The sequence below is a fragment of the Leptosomus discolor genome, chromosome 2, assembly GCF_034619465.1.
Source record: "Leptosomus discolor isolate bLepDis1 chromosome 2, bLepDis1.hap2, whole genome shotgun sequence".
Lineage (NCBI taxonomy): Eukaryota > Metazoa > Chordata > Aves > Leptosomiformes > Leptosomidae > Leptosomus > Leptosomus discolor.
Window position 1 is genome coordinate 3,163,817 of NC_141392.1, and position 22,260 is coordinate 3,186,076.

Below are 22,260 nucleotides of genomic sequence, written 5' to 3' on the forward strand. Positions count from 1 at the left end.
TACTACAGCTGAAACGTATGTGTGTTTATGTAATGAATTTAGATAGCCCGTAATGGAAAGGGATGGAAAAGTTGGTTTGATAAAGATGCTCCCGAGGAAGAAATTATACCTGATGGATATAATGATTCACTTGATACCTTTCGCAAGCTTTTACTCATCAGGTGAGCACCTTCAGAAATTTAGGGAATAACCTACATGGCTGCATCACATCTCAGTCTATTGGTATGCTATTATCATAACAGTGCGATTTTAATTAATTTCTGGGTGACATGAAACATTATTTAATTCACTCACATGAAATACGGTTTAATTCGCTCACTTCAGAGCTATCCTCTGAAGAGTCTAGAAAAGCTATTTCTAGAAAATATTTTTTTATAGCTTTGCTTTTATGTCATGACAAATGGAAACTGGGAATCCCATTGCAGCCCTCTCCAAAAAGCCACTAAAAAAGTAGCATGATTCAGATAGTTTAAATTTTTTTTTAATTTATTTTGAAATGAACTATTTTAAATAACTTTAGATAATTTAAACCAAAAAAAAAAAAAAACAACCAAATTTGTGAAAATGCAAAACAGTTATTCAAAAACCCCGTGTGAAAAGGGGCTCTAAATTAATTTATTGCATCAGCTAAGATCTCTGTGGCAGGGCTTGGGACAGAATGGATTTCCCCAAAGCAGCATTCAGCTGCCTTATGCATGAGATCATACCTTCCTACGGTCATTGTATACTTTCCAAGTGCTGCGACAAATAAATCAGAGACACTGCAAAAAACAACAACATTAATTACTAGACCATGATTTGTCTTTGGAGCAGATTCAACCTGTGCAGTAAAAAAAAGCCAGAATCTGATGGAAGAAGTACTGTGGTGTTATATGTTATATACCCTAAATGGGGAGGGGAGCATCTAAGTCCTAAGCCTTTAAATAATAAGAGTAACTGAAGTTTTGCAAAGTTGTATCTTTTATCCAAAAGTAGTTGTTTGTTTGTTGTTTTTTATCCCCATGAGAAGAATAAAGACTCATCCCCAACACAAATGCAACCAAGTGCAAAAGAGTTGGGTCTGTACTCTCAAAGACTAACAGACCCAATGAAACACCTGCAGAATTTCACTAAAGGGCAAAACCAATCTTAAATTTCTTACTTGTGTTCTCAGATGCAAAAGGTCTATTTAAAATGAGGAATATCCCAACCTGATAAAGGGACCCAGAACAGAAAATTCCAGTGTAAATCGTTTACTTAAAGCAAAATTGTAATCGACTGAAAAGTATTGAACAGTCATAAATAGAGGGAGACTAACAGCTCTGTCTGTAACTGCATCTGTAAAGACAAACCTACAAACATGTATATGAATGTGTGTGTTGAAGCATATTATGAAGCAAAAACCTGTATTTGATAAAAATAGTATTTCTTTTTTCAAAGCCTAGTCTTTGCAACAGGAAGAGGCAGTGAATTTTGTATCTTGGTATATATTTTAATTTCTAGATCTTGGTGTCCAGACCGAACGCTTTCCCAAGCCAGGAAATATATTGCAAATTCCTTGGATGAGAAATATACAGAACCCGTCATTTTGAATTTAGAGAAAACTTGGGAGGAAAGTGACACACGAACACCTCTCATCTGTTTCTTGTCTATGGGATCTGACCCAACTATTCAGATTGATTCCTTGGCTAGGAAGCTTAAATTGGGTATGAAAGTAATAATTCATTGTCACGCATTAAGATACAGAAGGGTAATCAAGTAATTTCAGAGATCTTTTTTCTGAAAGGTATTTCTTAAGTTCTGTTGCACTATTATTTGTTCCAAAACACCATCTTAGAAATAAAATAGTATTTTAAATAAAAGATGGTATGCTGAGAAACATTCTGTGTACAGTCGGACAGTAATGTTTTCAGTTCTTTTTTTATAAATTGTTATCATCCTTCCCAGTGATAATACTGTTTAAATCCCTGTCTGTAAGACAATATTTACCTTTTTTTTTAAAAAAAAAAGAATTCTGGCATGGTGACAATACTGTTTTCTTGTTTTAACTCTTAACTGCAGGTAAGGTAACGATCAGCAATCTGCTTACAAGATTGCTGTCTAACCAAAAATACCCACAAGATCTGCATTTCTATATTCTGGACTTTATGTCTACCTTATATGAAAATTTTGAAAAACTGTGCATACAAACTGAACTGGAAGGAGACAATTATATTCATTATATTAGTCACATTAAAGTGTTCACAAATGCAATTTCACAATTATGCATACTGCTTATTTATGTGGCTTCATTATCTTCACTTAAAGACAAATCTGGCTTTCTATTTCAAATGCTGTGGCTTACTTCATTAAAATTTGGCACAAATTCCCATTGTCAGCAATGTAAGTCACAGTCTTTCACTTCTACAAACACGAAATATTGTGGATGTACATTTTAGTGTTATTTTTATAAAGTTTCAGTGTCTAGAAAATGTATACATAGTAGCATAATGTAACGGTGAAGGGATTCTACTTTCATAAGTATATGTTTTTGCATTAAAATGTACTCAATTTTGCTACGTTAATATCACTTTTTTGGGACTGAATCTGAATTCTTACTTTTTCTTAAGAATGTAAGTTCATTAATCATGCGTTGTCAACTATGTTATAGAATGTAGGATCATCTCCATGGGTCAAGGGCAAGAAGTCCATGTACGCAAATTCCTACAGATGTCAATGCAACAGGTAGGAAAACACCACTGCAATAGAAGTTGATTCTTTTACACCTCTTTGGCTTGCAATCTTTAATATGCTGCATTTTCACCTTGCTATCAGGCGTATCTCAAGGTAAACAAGTGTCCTTGAGTGCCTGGGCTTAAAAACGTTCTGCTGTGGGATATGCATGTGCCAGTGGAGTCCAAGTCAATACTTCTGGAGCGTGACACTGAGCAGCTTTTCAAGGGCAGCACATTCCCTTCTTACGACTACACTGTTAACCAAGGGTGAAATAATTTTCTAGTTCTATCCTTCAGGACTTGCAGATCCCACCTCTTTGCTGGCATTCTTTTTCTTTCTTTTCTTTTTTTCCCCTCCCCTATGAGAGCTACCTGCATGTTGCATAGTTGTAGATACAACAGGATGTGCTGGCTCCTAACACGGCCTCGCATTTTCCTCGCATCTGTGCTAGTGAGAGGGCCCCTTGCTCACCAGCAACTGTTTTCAGTTCTTTTTGTCTTTAATTGCCAATCCTTTTGGCTTTGAGTCCCAAGGACGTCTAAGAATTTCCAAACAATATTTAAGAACTTTTCTCTTAAATACTGTAGTGTATTTTGTTACAGCAGATGATATTTTCAAACAGTAAAAACATGAGAAGTCTAAGTAGCAGCTACAGAATGATGGTAATTGAAAACTCGAATACAATATAAAAGTTACAGTGTAAAGGTAGCACTGTCTAGTCAGCTGGACACCTTAAAGAGTTGTGGACAGCGTTGCAAATGAAGACATAGAGCCATAGTTGCCTGTAAACTCAAAATATCAGGAATTAGTCTTATACCAGTATTCTGAAGACCTACAATATCTCCTCTAATAGAGAGCAGAAGACTGCAAGAACAATATTGATAAATGAAACATATTTTTCTTATGATCATGACCAACAGTTAGTCCTCACTAAAGCAGTACAGAACTGCTTGTAATATTCACCTAAAGAAATCTGAACTGTCTTGTTTTCAGTAATAGTTTTGAGTGGTACCATGTTACCTATTTGTTAGCCAGCATATGCTTTTATATCTAGGAGTATTCATCAATTGTTAAATAAAAAGTTAAAGATGGATTCATTATGAGAAGTAAAACTTAACTCCTCAGAATATATGACATCCATTAGATTCCCTGGGTCTTCGTCCTCAGCCGTTAAGAGTTCTGGTAGCACAAACAGCGAAAATGAGATCACAACACGGAACGCTCTGCAAGAACAAACGTACTTGTGAGATTGTTGCAGATGAACAATCAAGATAATTTCAGATTTTCATCTGAACTAAACTGTTCTTCTGTCACTTTATTCTCTAATGTTTAATTATAATGAGATGAGGAAAAGCTTCTTTAGACTCCTGTGAAGTCCTGTCCTCTTAATCTGACAAACTGAAAAGCTTCAGAGCCTTTTCAGGACTTCCTGTCTTTCACACAGAAAAAAGAAAAGGTCAGACAACATCAGTCCAGGGAATTCCAGTTGTTATATAGAATCATAGAATAATTTGGGTTGGAAGGGACCTTTAAAGGTCATCTAGTTCAACTCCCCCTGCAGTAAGCAGGGACATCTTCAACTAGATCATTGCCTGCTATCTGAGATATCTTCATTTGAGGCAAAAAAAAAAAAGTTGTCAGATGATATTTGTTCATTTGACCATAGTACATTCTGCTTCCTTTGTGTTTTTCTGTTATGGACGTATGTAACACCTGTATATGGCCTTTACTGCACGCTTTCTAGACACTACTGTACACTCCAAGGTTCTCTGGCTAATGCAGCCTTGGTTATGGAGTTCACTATATCGTATCCCAGCAACCTCTCAAGTCCTACCAAGTGTTGTGACACAAGTACTGGAATATAGACGTACCCCACTTCGGGAAAAGAGAAAGAAGAAATCTCTCTATAGCAGATGGCATTTTTTATGATGTGCAAATGCACACGTACATCTGTCGTACTTCTTTGTGTCCATGTGTCTAGAATACTCATCATCAACTTCCAGTTCATTGGAATGGTGAAAACTGAGGCATCCCTGCCTTTCTTTTGCCCTCGATTAAATGCACAAGAATACTCAAAACAGCACTCCAGCAGGGCTACTAGTAACAATTGCTGAACTAAATGCCTCGCTGGTGCACACATTTTATAGAGGGAGGGATATGTGAATATCAGATTTGAAATAACAAAACAGAATTAGTGACTATGAAGACAAATATCTGGGGGTCTTTTCTTTCCTCTGGCCAAGAGTATATAATACGATTAAAACTGCTGTGCTGTGTTACAGGTAGATAATTTTCAAAAACCTAGTCTGATTCATTTGGCAATGTGACAAATCGATTGAGGATCTTCCTCAAAAAAGTGGATCCCCATAAAAGAAGGAAAAAACCCTCCTTCATTTAGTCTTTTTTTTTTAAAATCCGTCAGTTCACCATAAATATTTCAATTACATTTTGTCACCAGATTTATTTATTTCTTTTTAAATGAGCTTAAACAAAATTGCCAAAACAAAATTACAAGCTGTAATGAAATACACACATCAATGTTTAGAACTGATTAAATTATGTCCCATTTTAATATCAGGCTTCTGATTCATCAGGCTTCTAAAGTGATGCTACAAAAGCTGATTGAATTTAAATTCATAAGCAGAAGTGCGGAGAGATATTAATCAAAATAGAGCTTTCATGCAATTTGAGAGTTGAATAAGATGAAAATTAATATGTGGAGGTTGAATTTCATGCAAATGCATTTACTGCAGATAAACTAATTGCAGCTGAAAAGTTTCAGAGTCTTGTCACCATCTCTCTGCACTTACTTTAGATTGTGTTATTAACAAATAAGTTTTAAAAAAAGATATATTCGTTAGATTTCAGCTGTTACTTTTCCACTGCTATTCTTTTGGATCTGATGGCAGGATTGCTTATCAATGTTTAACTGGGAGAGGACAGGAATTACTTCTTTTTGCCACTAGGTAGCACTGACACTTTACTTAGAATATTGGCTCTCGTTATATTCATTTCATTGAGAACAATAGGATGTGGAAATAACTTTTGCACTTACTTTTCCGATTTTCTTTAACTGTGCCAATATCATATCAAATCACATGATAATACATATTCAGGAACAGACCAAAAGTCGAAAAACTAAAAGAAACAAAATATTACATGCAAGGCCAAATTTGATAGACAGTTGATTTTAACATTGTGAATAACTTGTTCTAAATTTTATATGGTAATAGTCGATATTCTTATTTAGGGAGGCTGGGTGTTACTTCAGAATTGTCATCTTGGCCTGGATTTCATGGATGAACTACTGGAGACACTTCTTACTGCTGAGATACAGAATGAGACGTTTCGAGTTTGGATAACTACTGAACCACATCCTAAATTCCCAATTACACTGCTACAGGTCTGTTCTAATATTTAATTTGGGTACCTCATGCCATCCAAATTATTCACATTAAATGTGTACATGGAAATTAAATAAATGGGGGGGGGGGGGGGGGGTGTGGATACAAAACCCAAGAAAGAAATGAACTTCCATTACAATGCAAATACCACTTTAAAACAGGAAGGTTACTTACCAGTAACTGGAAGTTCTGGAAGATGCATTATGTATGTGTGAGTTCACACTACTTCTGTACACAGAAACACTTGAATCAAAACTATACGGCTTTACTTATATCCCTTTTTGCTCAGTAAGATGCCTTGTGAACAGAGTAATGCCCACAACTGCTCTTAGACTCCTCCAGATCTCCCTATCTGAAATAAAGGATAAAGGGGACAGAACACACAGGGACAGCACATCTCAAAGAACATAATCTACCAAGAAGCACCTATTTTTCGTTGGATAAACTATAAATGGTTGTTCTGTAGATCTCAAGGAGACGTTTTTCATCAGTACCAGGAAAATTGCCAAAACTCTTACAAAGTACATTTGAGTCACTTATGATGGTTCCTAGCACTCTCACGGCAGGTCATAATGCTGGCTAATGTCTAGCATAATAGCTGTGCTTTGACTCTTCTGTGTTCGTAGACCCCTTTCCTCTCAAACACAGTAGAGGTCTCCTTAGTGGTTCTCATCCTCTCTAAAAGAAAAAGTAGGTACCATACCTGACACCTAGGATGTAAAGGAGGGGAAATGTCCCTTTCTCAAATGAATCTAGGAGACAATCTTCTCAAGAAATATGTGTCACCATGGGAAAACACTGTGTACAGAAAGCCAGCTGTATGGACCTACATTCTCTTGTATTTTCTCCATAGAAAATGAAATCATCCTGCACCTTCAAGGAGTTTATGAATACTGAGGTGTATAAACATATAGTTTGCTAAAAGTGAGAATAAAGAATGGAGAGGGTTGCTAGATCAATCTTCACTGCATGTGATTTCCCAGTCTATAGCATCAGGTTACCTTTTAAAATATTAACATATTCAGGAATTCCAAGAAATGAGTAACTGACAAACCAAAGGTCAGCTCCATCTCAGAAGAAAGAAGAGAACAATTTGCTTTTCTTATATACAGAACATTCGTCAAAAACTGAAAAGGATATACCTCGAAATGTGGAAAGACTGGTTAGCAAGTGTTCCCATTCAATCCAGCACTCAGTGTGTTCATGTGCGGATATCCTTGCAGAAGACTAGAGCTCATCTCTGAGACAGCTTGCCTGGGCTCTGCAGCCCAGTGAGACTGAAGTCGAAAAGTCATTCCTTAAAAAGAATTTAATTTCTTTACCACAAATATGGAGATATTAAAGCTACCAGGTATGAAGTACACATTCATGCGTGTGTCTCAGAAGTGGAAACAGTTCAGAGCCACTCTTGCATTCAGCTCATGGGCAGCCTGGCATTTATTATGCTTTCAGTCCATGCTGCCATGTTACCCAGTCCAGCCAGACCAGTAATTACTGTTGGAGCAGAAAAATACTTAGTTTTTATTTGAGTTCCTCCAGCATTTGGAAGTGTCTTAAGGAATAGAGATGCTGCTAAGGCCAGTCTGTCCCTGAACTGATAGATTCAGGTGTGCCCCATGAACATTACCCAGCACTGGAGTGGAGCAGCCCCTAGGGATAAGCAGTTACAACGTTCTCTGATGTGAAATCCTGTGCCAACTCGCAAATCATTTGCAGGTATGGTCTGACAATTAAGATTATGTAGCAACGATTCCCTTCAGGCAGTTCACATGAAACTACGGGGCTATATTTTAAGGGGCTGTGGCAGTTTACTACTACAGCTGTGGATTCTGCACCTGCTGACCAGAGTGCCCAGGAATGTTCTCAGGTTGAATCTAATTTACTGCTGGAGACGTAGCCACAGAGCCCAGAGTAGCCACTGTGGACATAAAGATCTCATCTGAAGAGAGGTGAGATCTCTTTGCGTTTGCTGCAAAGTCCTGGGACCGGCAATACAACAGAGTTCTTGTCATCTGCTCTGGACATTTCTCTTCCACCCTTCAGTCACTAAATCAGGGATAGAGAATCATATGACGCCTTCTGAAAAGCGTGGCAGCTGCTTTCAGGTTCTTGATGAAAATTCTTAGATAGACAAGTGTCAGCGATCGCTCTGACGAATCTAAACTGAAGGTCTATGTTCAAAATCTTTTGTGGCCTAATCTAGTAAGTACTCCTTCTATGCAGTTTATAGTAAAACTACGTATCAACTTTATTCTACAATGCTTCAGCTATTTACGTTTTATTTATAACTAATAGTTGTGACATGTTGCTGGTTTTGTTTCGGTAAACAAATCCAATGCTGTTATCTTTTTCACATGACAGATTGCTATCAAGTTCACAAATGAACCTCCCCAAGGTATACGTGCCGGACTGAAAAGAACATTTTCTGGAATTAACCAGGATCTGTTAGATGTTAGAAATATGCCTATGTGGAAACCTTTGCTTTACACTGTAGCTTTCCTGCATTCTACTGTTCAGGTATTTCTTACGGGGTTTGCAAGTAGTGTTATAATATATGGATTCACTTAGCAGGGATTCCTGAAAATACACGTTCTGATATTTATTGTAGCATCGTGTTGCAGGTCTGAAGCTTGAATTTCTATTGTCTGTATTACAAGATTTTATAAATTTTACGCTTTTTTCCTACAATGGGCATTTAAAATAAGAATTTTTTTCTTACCTAACTTTAGCTGTCCAAAAGTTACCCATTTGGTGTAAGGGGAAAAGCTCTCTCTGTAGTCATTAGAAACAGATAAGCACCCTGAAAAAGAAAAGCAGCTCATCTGTCTTAGCTGTGTCTCTACAGAAAAGTGGATCATTCTCTAGAGATATATCACTCTTTCTGCTCCTTGATTTCAAAGGCGATCCAGATGCTTGGCTTAGAGTCGCTGTCTACTTTCTAGATGGCTAAAATTAAATAAAATTTTATCACTTAGTGTCTTGGTTTTATCTTATCTGTGTCAATGTTTTCTACATTAATTCCAATGTGAGGACAATGATATCTATGCTTTGTACTTTAAAGATATACAAGTTTTGAGATCGTGATAAATACCAACATATTGAGCTTTCTGAATACACCCTTTCATCAAGGATCTCAAAATAGTCATAAAGCACTATTTAAGCCTTAGGCTCTATTGAGTTGCCCATATTTTCAGTGTGTAACAAAGAGGGTGAGAGAAGGACAACGGGTTGGAGGTCCCTTTTAAGATACAATATCCTGCATTATTTTCCTTTTTCTACCTTTTTTATAAGTTGTTCTGTGTTAAATCTACCACAGGATTATACTGTTCTTGCAGAACTAGAAGATCCAAGCTTCATCAACCAAGTTTTAAAAACTATTATGCCTATTCATCTGTTCAGAAAACTTATTTATGGATTGCCAGTCAGCAAGCAATATATACATTGCCTCGCCTTTAACTGACCAGTTCCTAATTTCCTTTGGTGACAAGATCGCTGTGATAAATATGGCTTAAGAAGTAAATCAGAGAATTTGGCAGAAAATCATTATACCTTTCTGCAGGGTATTATTGGTTAATGCTCTCTCATCTGCCTATAAACAATGCTTGATTTTGAAAAAATAAAAGATTTTTTTTCAATTCTAGCTCTTTTTAAATATTGAAGCTAAGGTACCTAAGTGTTACCTAACTAGATGTCAAAGACTGTCAGTCATTGTTGACCTGGTAATTTAAACTCTCATAAATATCTGATCACTCAGTTAATTTTAGAACACCAGTACTACGCCGTTTATTCATTTAATAAATATCAGCGGTCTTCAGCAATTTAATTCTTAACTTCTTGGGTTAATTAGTTCTACATTCTGAAAACAATCATTGAGTGATGTAACTGAGGTGGCTAAAACAAAGTTGTGAGAAATATAATAGTGTTGGATATTTAAAATGTTTGAGCTGCAGATCATATTCTTTTATAATCAACTATTTTTCTGCAGGTGTTATCATTTTGTTTTCAAATATGTACGCAATAATAAATTTGAGTAATATAGTGGTTGCAGCCTTATAATAAAGCTGTGAATTTTGGAAAAAGTGTACTAAAACAATACAGTGAAACAATAACGGGCAACCTAGAAGCCTTTGGATAACTGAGTATTAATACAGGAGCTTGAAAAATTGAAACTATCATTAGTATATGTAGGAAAAAAATGAAAAACTGTTGGCCTTGGAATTGTTGAGTATGCAGAAAATGCAGAGATTTGGTAACTCTTTAAATTAATTACTTAATATAAAAATCTGATCATCCACACAGACATGAGATGTTTCAAACCTATGACTGATACATTGATTAGTAAAGGTAGCAATAAATGATTCTGCTGCTTTTCCTGTAAATATTTATCCCTCATGGCATAATTTAATGGTAAACTTTGTTTATTACTGATGTGTATGAGGCACATAGCGGTTTCCTAGGCTAGCTTTCTTCTTGAGTTCAATTCTTTACTCAACTATTATTATTATCATGGAACTTTAATAATGAAACAAAACCGTATGTTGTTTCCTAAAAATATTTGGTTTTAATTGTATTCCTAAGGAACGACGCAAGTTTGGGCCCTTGGGTTGGAATATTCCCTATGAATTTAACTCAGCAGACTTTACAGCCAGTGTTCAGTTTATACAAAATCACCTAGAAGAATGTGACATCAAGAAGGTGAATGCTAAATTTGCATACGGTATATTTAACTGCTTTGCACAGCATCTGTAATTGTTTTTTCTTCACGTTACTGTTTATAATACTTTATTCATTGCTGTTCTTTCAGTGCAGCTTCTCATGATCAAAGTTTCAGATTCTCTACAAGACAGTCAAGCTGAAATGTTTTGTGTGCTATCGTCCATAGAAAAATATGTAATAGTTAAGAACTTCAGAATTTGATCTTGTTTTTTTCAGTATCATATCTTAAATATTAACAGGTTTATAGAATATCTGTCTTGGAAAGGGATCTAAAATATTTACAGAGTTTGACAGAGCCAGTCAAACTTCTCTATAGCTGTGTCCGGTCTTCTACTGTTTATCAGGGAATAATGTAATAGAACAGCCATTCCTTGCAAAGCAGCACTTTGACAATAGAGAAAAATGAGAAACTGGGGGAAGGGGAAAATAAAAAAAAAAAAAACCCAAGAGGAGAGGCACTAGCAGCTGAGAGTGATTTCAGGTCACCCAAGAAATAACGAGATACATTTCTACTAACAGGATCAAGCTCTACTCTACTATAAAATTACAGAGCAGAGCTCAAAAAATGCATTAGAAATAAAGTATTTTTTCTTCCAACAATGATCTTTTCAGCTTACGTTTCTGAGCTTTATGAGCTTCAGATTGTATTGAAATTACAGGCTGGATATCTCCTTCTTACGTGTTACAATTAGTCTTTCATTTACTGTTCTGCATCCAGGGGATATCATGGAACGCAGTACGCTACATGATTGGAGAAATACAATATGGAGGCCGAGTCACAGATGACTTTGATAAACGTCTTCTTAATTGCTTTGCAAAGGTAGGAGACCTTGGAAATACAGTTTTTTGTCTTTTTTATTGGCAGCTGCAATACAGAAATCACGAGACCTTCCTTCTGCTCAGTATGTACTTTTCACCAGTTCGTAAGACTCTTTGGAGTAAAACAAATTTTTCAAAACATCATTCTTTGACAGTGAGGTTCTTCCCTTTGTTTTCTCTTTAGTGAGGAGCAGAAACTATTAAAAAGACTTAGCTGAAACTCAAACTTAGAAGACAACTCTTTATGACATACTTGTGTATTCAAGTAAAATTGGATACAGCAGCTAAAACAAGAACCCTAATTCTCCAGGAATAAAAATGAGATTAAGAAAACTCTCAGTACCAAAGTAATTGTGGGTTTTTTCCCCTCTGGATTTTTTGCAGGCATGGTTTAATGAAAAGATGTTTGACAGCACTTTCTGTTTTTACACTGGATATAAAATCCCAGTGTGCAAAACCCTGGAACAGTATTTTGAATACATCCAGTCACTCCCTGCCATGGACAGCCCAAAGGTCTTTGGTCTCCATCCTAATGCTGATATTACGTAAGTAGGTCTCAACATACTGAAAACAGAGACCCTTTTGTTTACTATTTGGAAACAAATCCCTATGTAATGTATATTTTTCATAGGAAACCTAGGATTCATGTGAATTTCACAACTGAGGTGGAACACTTGATGTGTACGCACATGGTTGTGAATGCAGTATCTTCAGCTACATTTTACATGTTCTTTTAAAGCAGTCAGAATTCTTATTACTTACTTTTCATGGGTTTAGAATTTTTTTTTAATTTGAAAGCGTTATAAAACTTCTATGTAAACACATGATACAAAGTTCTATACAGTTCAACTAGAGAAAGTTTCTAATACTTGCCTTCTGTTCCAAGTAGTATATTATTTTCCTACTTATTAAATGATTCTCTGGATTGTCATTTGGTTTACAAGCATGCCTTTGGATGTAACTACAATCTTTTGTTACCATCAGTCCTGCCATTTCCATTATTTAGACAAGGCTTTTCAACTGCACCAAGTACTAACTCCATTTAAAATTTTATCTTTGATATAATTCAGTTTTTCATTCCAAATAACATGTGTAACAGCTTGGCTTTTATTTGTTTCTGACATTATATGCCCTGTGAAAGGATATGAATCATCACTATATTTTTTTCACTGAAGTTCTTAATAATTCTGCCATGAATTATTGCGTTTTCATTATGTCCACATTTATTGTTTCTTAACATAGATTTTTGTATTTTAAAACAAAACAAATGTTATTCAAATGCCCAACTGCCATGGAAACCTATTATCTTCTAACATTTTTGGACAAAACAATAATTTCCCACAATTTTTCAATCTCAAATTTGGGAGGCTGATGCCATATCAAAACCCCAGTGTTCTAAGCTTGCTGTGAGAACAGTACAGTTTTATTTGCCCAGCACCTACTGCTGTATATATATATACTTCTGAAGAAAAGAATCTAAGAGTAGATTGTTTCAAGTCATTCACTGATACTTGCAAGACCTCCCTTCCAGAACTGATTAAAGAAAAGCCAAGATTTAACAGAGAACTAAATGAAGTCCTAAAGAGAGACATACTTTGGATCCAAAATTAGGCTTGTAGAATGGCTAATTTACAGGAGGAAGCTGGAGACTAACACTGTTGGGGGAGTTTTAGTGAGTAGGAGCAGCTCTTTCATTTCTCTCTAGTACTGAGTTTTTCTTCCATTTGGTGTATCAGCATATTGCTGCTACTTTAGTCCTTTTCTGGAGATTTTCCTTTGTAGGTGTTTCTTTAGAGTTTGGGAAAATGTTCAAAAGCTTCATGCTTTTTTTCCATGTCTTGTCACAGTCTGCTATAGTCAACTGTGCACTACCCTGTCTGAATTTCACCTTTGACATCCAGACCAGAGGGGTGAGCATCCCCTGCGATATAAAATTAAAATTCTCCTTACAATCTCCTACCAAGTCATCTCAGAAGATGCAGAAGGCTAACTGCTAGAATTGGAGCGCTGAGGCAGCCAGGACCTCACCATGTGAGAACAACCAAGAGAAGTTAGAGATGTGTGCACGTCTACAAGGCTATGATGTTATAGGCATCATTGAGACGTGGTGGGACAGCTCCTATGACTGGAGTGTAGGAATAGATGGGAACAGGCTCTTTAGGAAAGACAGGCAGGGGAGAAGAGGAGGGGGTGCTGCCCTTTATGTCAAGAGCCAGCTAGAGTCCACGGAACTTGGCTTAGGGGTAGCTGAGGAGTTGACCAAGAGCTTATGGGTCAGGATTAGAGGAAAGGCAGGGGAAGGTGATATCATAGTGGGGGGTCTGCTACAGGCCTACTTGATCAAGATGACTGAGCGGATGAGGCCCTCTACAGACAGATAGGAGCAGCTTCACATTCACAGGCCCTTGTCCTCACAGGGGACTTCAATCACTCAGATATCTGTTGGAAGGAAGGAACAGCAGGGCACCAGCACTCTAGGAGGTTCCTGGAATGCGTTGATGACAATTTCCTTCTCCAGGTGGTAGAGCAACTGACGAGAAGGGGTGCCATGCTGGAACTTGTTCTCACCAACAAAGAGGGGCTGGTGGGTCACGTGAAGCTCAAGGGAAGCCTTGGCTGCAGTGATCATGAAAACTTAGACTTCCTTTACTGTAATAGAGAAAAAATAGGTCCTTGTCAAGTGCAATTCCTCTGACCACAAAGCAGACATCTGAAAAAGCTTGAACTGCATCATGCTGCTTTGCATTACCTGTAAGGGCAAGCTAGACAAAACAGCTGTTCTGTAGACATCTACACATAGATATCTAAATGCGATCAGGGACACCCCCTTGTGCATATTTGATTTCCTTCCCAGGAACATGGGACTTTCTCCACAAACCTGTGCGATCATTTTTCATTATTGTTTGCATCTGTACTTCAGCATTTTATTCGCAATGTAAAGGAAAGTCAGGTTTTCCAAAGGCCACAAAAATTTTGTTCCAGAGTGTCTTTTATATTGACTGTCTTGCTGTTACATGAATGAAATTTCTTGTTTCTATTTTCTCCTGACTTCCACATGGGAATATTATTTTTCATTATGTACACATCAAGGTGCATCTTTTTGTCTTTTCTCGTATTATTTACAACAAAATTCTTCTTGTTCAAACTGCTATTGCTATTCATGTTTGCTTCTTTATACAAGATTCAGATGATAATTTCTCCTCTCTGGAAGGTTCCTAGGTTGTGTCATTGGAGACAGGAATATTATTTACCTTCGATTCTGCTCCTTTGAGGTTATTTTTCAGAAACTGTTCTCTGCTTTTCCCCAAAGTTTGCATATTGCCTTCCTTTTGAAATTGTTTCTATTTTTGTTTATATGTGGGGAAAGACCACTCCTTTTTTTATAAATCTGTAATATTTTATAATTTGGTTGATGTAATAATCATGGGACCTATTCCTTCCATAGAACAGTCTGACAGCAGTATTGGAAGACCAGTACTTGCAGCATCAAGAGGAAGGTTCACGTCTTTCTCACTGCTAGTTGTTAGATCGAGACCCAGAGTAAGGGCTACAACCCCCAGCACGTCATTCAAATTAGGAATGAAGCCATGAGTCCAAGAGAAATTTGATTTTATCCAACTTTTCTACTCATATGTGGTCTTGAATAAATATGTCATTCTTTAAATGGGGCATAAATTGAAAAAAACTTGAGAGCCTAAAGTCAAGCATAATCAAAAACCACGGAAGCCCCACCATTCCTACACTGAGAATTAGAAATTACATCCTCTGATATGCAAACTATCAGTAGCGTTTCTTCTATTTTTCTGATTTATAGTCTTCATAGTTGCATTCACAAACAGTTTATGCTGAAATGCTGCAGTATGTAGCCTCTGTTGTCTTTCGATACTGCCTCCAACACTTAGATGCTTTAGGAGTTCCCATGTTCTATCCTGTGGCACAATCCTTGGTTTCATGTCTTCTATGATTACGTACGACAAAGGAATACGAGGAGATGGGTGTTGTGTGATGGTTGAAAAGTAAAACTGATGTGTAAAATCATGCTTGGAGTCAGTATAAATTTAACTTCTGTGTCGGACTCGTGCTGTATGTTCCTTATGTAGCCGATCCCATAAGGTAAAAGCAGGCAGCGCCAGCACTGCAGTACCAACATGGACACTGTCAGGTTTTCTTATGGCCTCTCACAGCTCTGTGCCACTAGGCAGCGTTGTAACGAACGTGCTCCTGTAATCCTGCTTGTGTTGAACGACTGATGTAGTCTACTATCTTTTACCATCAAATTTAATTCACTTTTTTGTATTGACTCAGAACATAAACTTACATTAGCACTGCCCATGCTGTACTACGGAATAGAAGGTTTTCATCTCCAACATTGTAAATTTAGCAGCTTTTGTCATTAAGCCTGAAATACCTCAAAGTAGAAGGAATTTACTAATGAATAAAGAGGCAGCTTGCAGAGTTCTGCCTCCACCTTTTCCTTCTTCTGCATTCCATTTTTCAGCAGTAACTAAATGAGGGAAATAGTTTTCCTTGTTACAAAACTTGTGTTGCTTCTTCCCAGCAAAAAGCTGTTGAGAAGTCCTTATCAGGCATATGCCATTTTCTTCCCTTTCCTCGGAATCCCTAGAAATCATACAATGGGATTTTCTGCCACCTCACATTCTCAGTTTGCAGAACTCCTTCTTAGCCCCGATTTAGAAAAACAGCAAGTGTGTAGCAGGGTGCATAGAGGAAAGTTCATGTTCTTTGCAGTCGTGGAAAACCAAAGCTCACGATCAGTGTGTTCAGCTTGGTGCAGGACGCAAAGGAAAGCAATTTCTTTTGAGAGTTTTGATTTAACCTGATGACACAGTACGGTTTTGTTCTCAACTTTCAAGTTGCGTGTTCTGCAAAGTATCATTTAACTATTAAAAAAATCCCGTGTACTTTATAACGTATTTCTTATTCTCTCAGATACCAAAGTAATACAGCAGCCGATGTTCTAGATACTATTACCTACATCCAGCCTAAAGAAAGTGGCGCAGGACCCGGAGAAACTCGTGAAGCAATTGTTTATCGTTTAGCTGAAGACATGCTAGAGAAACTTCCTCCAGATTACGTACCTCACGAGGCAAGCTAATCTTAGTTGTTTTCTTACTGTTCTTTCTGTTGAGTTTTCACAGAAGACATCCCGAAAAAGAAACCCTGAACTGTAATGAAAGATCATATAGCGAGTAGCAGATTCAAGCAAAGAACTTACATCTTTGTTGCTTTGGGCGTGAGTCAATATGAGGCTTTTTATTTAAAAGCAAGACATCTGACAATTGATCATGGGGATACGTCATGGAGACTATGCTTGGGCTTCCAAAGCTGCATGTGAAAACACAGAAAAAAATCAATCTTGACTTTTTGTGACAGCAGTTTCCTGGGCCTTCTGGGTGAAGTCCTATTTGAGCAAAATCATGAGTAATTTGGTAGTGTCAGGCAAAAAAAAATGAAAATAAAAACTTCAACAGTTTTAAGGGGATAATTGTTAGTTGAATAATGTGAAGTACAAGTCTGCTGCTTACTTTTCTGAACAGAAGAAAGTTAAGATGTTGTATATGACAACCCTATTTCAACAATTCAGATTTAACTAAATTCCTCCTTCTGCGCTTCTGTATTTTAGGTAAAAGCTCGTTTAACTAAAATGGGATGTCTTAACTCTATGAATATTTTTCTTCGGCAAGAAATTGAGAGAATGCAAAAGGTCATCACAATAGTCCGCAACAGTTTGAATGATCTTAAATTGGCCATAGAAGGAACTATTGTCATGAGTGAGGCAAGCAAAGCTTATTTCCTACATGGAATACTTTATTTGAAACTATTCTCTTGATTGCTTTAGTGCATATATTATAATTTCATTCCTTCAGAATCTGAGAGATGCACTTGATAATATGTATGATGCTCGAATTCCTCAAGTATGGAAAAGAGTATCTTGGGATTCTTCAACACTTGGCTTCTGGTTTAGTGAACTTTTGGAAAGAAATACTCAATTCTCTGCTTGGCTATATGAAGGAAGACCAAATGTATTTTGGATGACCGGATTCTTTAATCCTCAAGGTAAGCATACTGAAAGGACTTGAGTAATGTTATTTAATCATAATTTAATGTTTTTTACTACATATCTAATTTAATATTACACCTAGAAAAGATGTTTTCACCACTATCAGAATATGCCACAGAAGCCAAGATAATAAATGGGTTCAAAAAAGAGATTAGATAAAGTAATGGGAAACGGGTCCAATGGTAGCAATAAACATGACTGTTCAAACTTAACCTTCGAGTTGGGAGGTCCCTAAGCTCCCGATTGCCAGAATCTGGAAGAACATAGAAGGGAAAGGATTTATGTGTCATTTTGCCTGTTGTAATATTATTTCACTAAGCATCTGCCATTGTCTCGTGTCAGAGACAGGATGCTTGTACAGATGCTCTTTTAGTCTGACCTGTAAACACAGTTTTATGTTACAAGAAGGAGAACACATGGCTAACAAATGAAGTGCTTTATCTTGTTAATGTATTGTACCACGATATGGTACAGTCTCTAAAGAAAAAATACTTAATGATAACGATACAGCTTTTAAAGAAAATATTATTTTCCTGTGTTTTTGAGCTGTTTAACTCATTCCAGACTGTAAGTTGCAAGCATGGAAGAGCTTTAATCTAGAGGAAGATGCTATTTACGTGCTGTACAGTAGCAATAGGACTTTTTTTTTACAGCAAGAGCAATCATTCACTGGAACAACCTCCCCAGGAACATGGTACAGTTCCTGTTGCTGGAGGTTTTCAAGGTGCAATGAGGGTCCTGGATAATCTCATCTGGGCTCCCTTTCCCATGAAAGGTTGGACCAGGTGATCTTTCGAGATGTCTTCCAACCTGGGCTGTTCTACGATTCTGTGAACATGCAACTACACCAGAATCTATAGCAGTTACCTGTCTGTCACGGAGAATTATCAAACAGTAGTTTTCACAGTGTTTCCATTTCACAGGTTATTTAATGAACAGTTTGTTCAAATTTGTAAAAGACACACTGCAAAGTACAAGTAAACATTATCTGTTATAGCTTGACATATTTACCATTTATAGGAAAGAAGAGGAAACCCAAGTTGTAACCACCTCCATAAGTAACAAAACCTGTTACCTCATTAGATGCATGTTCATAGAAGACCCTTATTTGCTCTACACAACTGCCCATACAAAATTCTTGTGAGAAACTTCTATGTAACAGCTATGAGGTGCTTTTTTTTTCATTAGGATTAACCTCTGAAATTGTTGAATATTGTATGAGTTATCTTCACTTTGTGACACTTCTATTCTTACTGGCCTTTTTGTGACCGGGACTGTAAAAAGTACTAATGTCAAAGTCTATTTTTGGAGTTGCTCTCAGAAACACATCCTGGAGCACGTCCAAATTACCACTAAATGATGGTATTGAGATGCCAGTCAAAATATCCTTCCATTTGTACCATAAATGGCACAGCTGGTAAGCATACTGATCTCTGGTGATTCAAGAACAGCACTCATGGTGGTGTAAAGGACAAAGGACCAGATTCTTTTGACCAAAGAAAATATTTAGCCTAATGGCAAACAACCCTGAGACACAGGTGGTCTTGAACTTGATGAACATGCTTCAACCTCTGTGTTCCAAAAAAAAAATAGTCCTGCAGATGGAGAAAGAAGTCTGCTAAGTGCAAAAGGTGTGCTACGGCTAGGGGTGAGGTAAGTATAGTTACTGTATTCCTAATATTGCTCACCAGCAAATTCTAAGTAAATGAAATCATACAGTAAAGGTCAAAAATTGACTGGTGTGAGGCAAATCAGAATTTGGACTATGCTGTGCTGCCATTGCAGGAAAATCTAGACTGATTGCAGTGGTGAATTGAACTCTACGTCTATCACAGCACTGGCATATACATTATAATGTTAAAACATAAGGAACGTATTTGATCAGTTTAGTGGAAACATCTATTCATAGTACTATAAAGTATTATCAATAATTGTATTTAAAGCTGTTGTGATTTTTTTTTTTTTAGCATTATCAGTGTTTGCCTCCTATAAATTATCATTATAAGGGAGAATGGATGTTAATGATTCCATTCAGTAGACATGGCACTTGGAATGAACAGGCTTATGAAACCCTAAATGTCATGTAGAGATATAATTAAATTTTAGCAAAATTTAAAGCCTAAATAACACTCTTTTATTTTTATTAGAATACATAGTACTTGAGAAATGAATACATGTTCATTTGAAGTACTACGTTAATTGTATTTACATCAGGTATGAATATTTTAGCCGTGACTAATACTTTACCTTCTAATTTGCTTTGTCCTAATTAGCACGTTAAACCACTTCTTGAATCTTGAACTGCTGTCTTCTACTGCATGTCAGTGTGCTTTCATGATTTCCACCCTGGCTTGTCAGGATTTCATTAGGTGGTTTCTCCTCCTTGTAGATACTCGACAGCCCACAAAACGCTAGTTGTCTTTTCCTTTATGCCCTATCAGGAAGGAACTGACATTGTTTCATCTTCAAGTGTTTACAGTAATCACTCTTAAATATGCAGGTCTCCATCGGTAACTTTTCTCTCTTCGCTTCAATCCCTCTCTGACAACCCCAAGTAGTTCTGCATCTGCTACCATAAAATAGCAGCTATCAGTTTTTTTGGTGACTGCTCTGTCATTTCTAAGACACTTATACAGAAAGAACCAGGTATTTGCTACAAGTGTTTCATTTTTGTAGCTTTTTCGTTTATAACACATCCAAACCTCTGTCCTGCCCAGTTATTTATCATCTTGTGCTTATACTGTTCAGCCCTTCACCTCTCAAACCTTTTATATTGCAAACCTCTGTAAAGTCTGTTCAAAACAATACTCAAAGAATCATCTAACTCTCTGCTGACTGTGTCATTGTCGACCTTCATTTCTGACTAGGACTCTCTTTTCTTCACTAAGAAAACATAATTTTTTTCACCCTTCGTAGGCACTGCTTTGTCTCGATTCTCCACACTCATATAGTTCTTTTTATCGTCACATTCAGACATACCTTTTCTGGTTTCCATCAGTGAAATTGATTTTATTTTTCTACTTCTTTCATTTAAAAAAACAAAAATTCCTTTTCCATAAGTCGCCTTTACATCAATATCAGCTCACATAATTGATATCTCGTCTGCCTTCCCTTCTTGAAACACACCTCTACCATGGATCCTGTAGTTGATTGCCTAATGATAATTGTAACACAGTACCCTAAGTAAACTTTTGTTCACTGAATAATTCAGTAGCAAAAAAAAATAGTATATTATTTCATGTGCCATTGAAAAAGATTTTTCTGTGTAATGCATTCTATGCCACTTGTGTTCCTATTTCGTCCCCAAAGCGAAGTTTGCTGTGATTAGTCAGGGTGCTTATCGGAGTCTCTGTCTATAACACTCGGTGCAGAACCACGCAGATAACCGAGCAAGATTTTTTTGTCATGTGAGATAGATACTAAATCTCTGGCTTAATTTCTCGAGGGTTCCTGACAGCGATGAAACAAGAAGCAACTCGAGCTCATAAAGGCTGGGCTTTGGATAGAGTTACAATCCATAACAAAGTGCTAAAGGAAAACAAAGAAGAAATTACAGCACCTCCTTCTGTATGTATGACCTCAAAGAGGTTTCAGGATTAATTTCAGTATTTAGTTTATATCGTGCACCATTCAGTCGTTTTAGATTGCTAGAGGAAAAAGTTACTACTGCCTTCACCTCACTCTTTTTGCTCAGCATAGAAGATAAATAACAATAAGTAAGAAGATTTTAATTTTTTATTTTGCTGTTACAAAAATACTTGATTAAAAGAACCATCTCACTGTACCACCTCTTGATTTTTTGAATTTATAGTAAACTTTAGATCAAATTTTGTAGTGAATGGGCTTTATTAAGCAACTTTTATTGCCATCCATTTCAGTAGCATTATTTTCTGAAAAAAAGATTATATTATAGTTTAAAATTAAATAGTTTGAAAAGCTTCAATGTCAGATTTTTTTACTATAAAATATATATTCCTTTTACAGTTTTAAGCCAATTACTCATTTTAGAAACAGATGCTTTATGTTGTGTGATATATCTGCTTACTCTCCCCACAGGAAGGAGTGTATATCTATCGGCTATACTTGGAAGGTGCAGGCTGGGACAGAAAAAATAGCAGACTCATTGAATCTACGCCGAAGATTCTTTTTGTCCAGCTGCCTGTGGTGCACATATTTGCTGTTAATACAATCAGTCCTAAGGATCCCAAGCTCTATGTTTGTCCTCTTTACAAGAAGCCCAAGAGGACAGACCTGAACTATGTTACAGTGATCTATTTAAGGACATTAAAGCCTCCAGACCACTGGATATTGAGAGGAGTGGCTCTCCTGTCTGACATCAAGTAAACTGTTTTACATACCATGACAGAAACAGAACATATGGAACCAATTACATGTGTAATTCTTCTGCTGGTTTTTATTTGGTGGCCATTGGTCATTGGCCATTATACTAAAAGTTTCGTTTCAGTCATGGCTTAATGAATTTTTTCCTTTGCTTCCAGTAAATTCAGTTTGTCTTGGCTATTTGATGGTAGTTTTAAAGTTAAG

General features: G+C 36.8%; 1 protein-coding gene across 2 annotated transcripts in view; it reads left to right on the forward strand.

Annotated features, from left to right (window-relative positions):
- Nucleotides 1-22,059, forward strand: part of DNAH8 (dynein axonemal heavy chain 8) — a 141,692-nt gene extending 119,633 nt beyond the window's left edge. For both annotated transcript variants that reach the window (XM_086460546.1, XM_086460547.1), the window contains 13 exons: nt 43-161; nt 1,483-1,685; nt 2,630-2,703; nt 5,945-6,097; nt 8,460-8,615; nt 10,677-10,793; nt 11,533-11,634; nt 12,018-12,178; nt 16,584-16,740; nt 17,278-17,430; nt 17,522-17,711; nt 21,161-21,282; nt 21,772-22,059. In XM_086460546.1, the coding sequence (XP_086316672.1) occupies nt 43-161; nt 1,483-1,685; nt 2,630-2,703; nt 5,945-6,097; nt 8,460-8,615; nt 10,677-10,793; nt 11,533-11,634; nt 12,018-12,178; nt 16,584-16,740; nt 17,278-17,430; nt 17,522-17,711; nt 21,161-21,282; nt 21,772-22,059 (1,995 nt within the window). The remainder of the gene's footprint in view (nt 1-42; nt 162-1,482; nt 1,686-2,629; nt 2,704-5,944; nt 6,098-8,459; nt 8,616-10,676; nt 10,794-11,532; nt 11,635-12,017; nt 12,179-16,583; nt 16,741-17,277; nt 17,431-17,521; nt 17,712-21,160; nt 21,283-21,771) is intronic.
- Nucleotides 22,060-22,260: the final 201 nt, after the last annotated feature.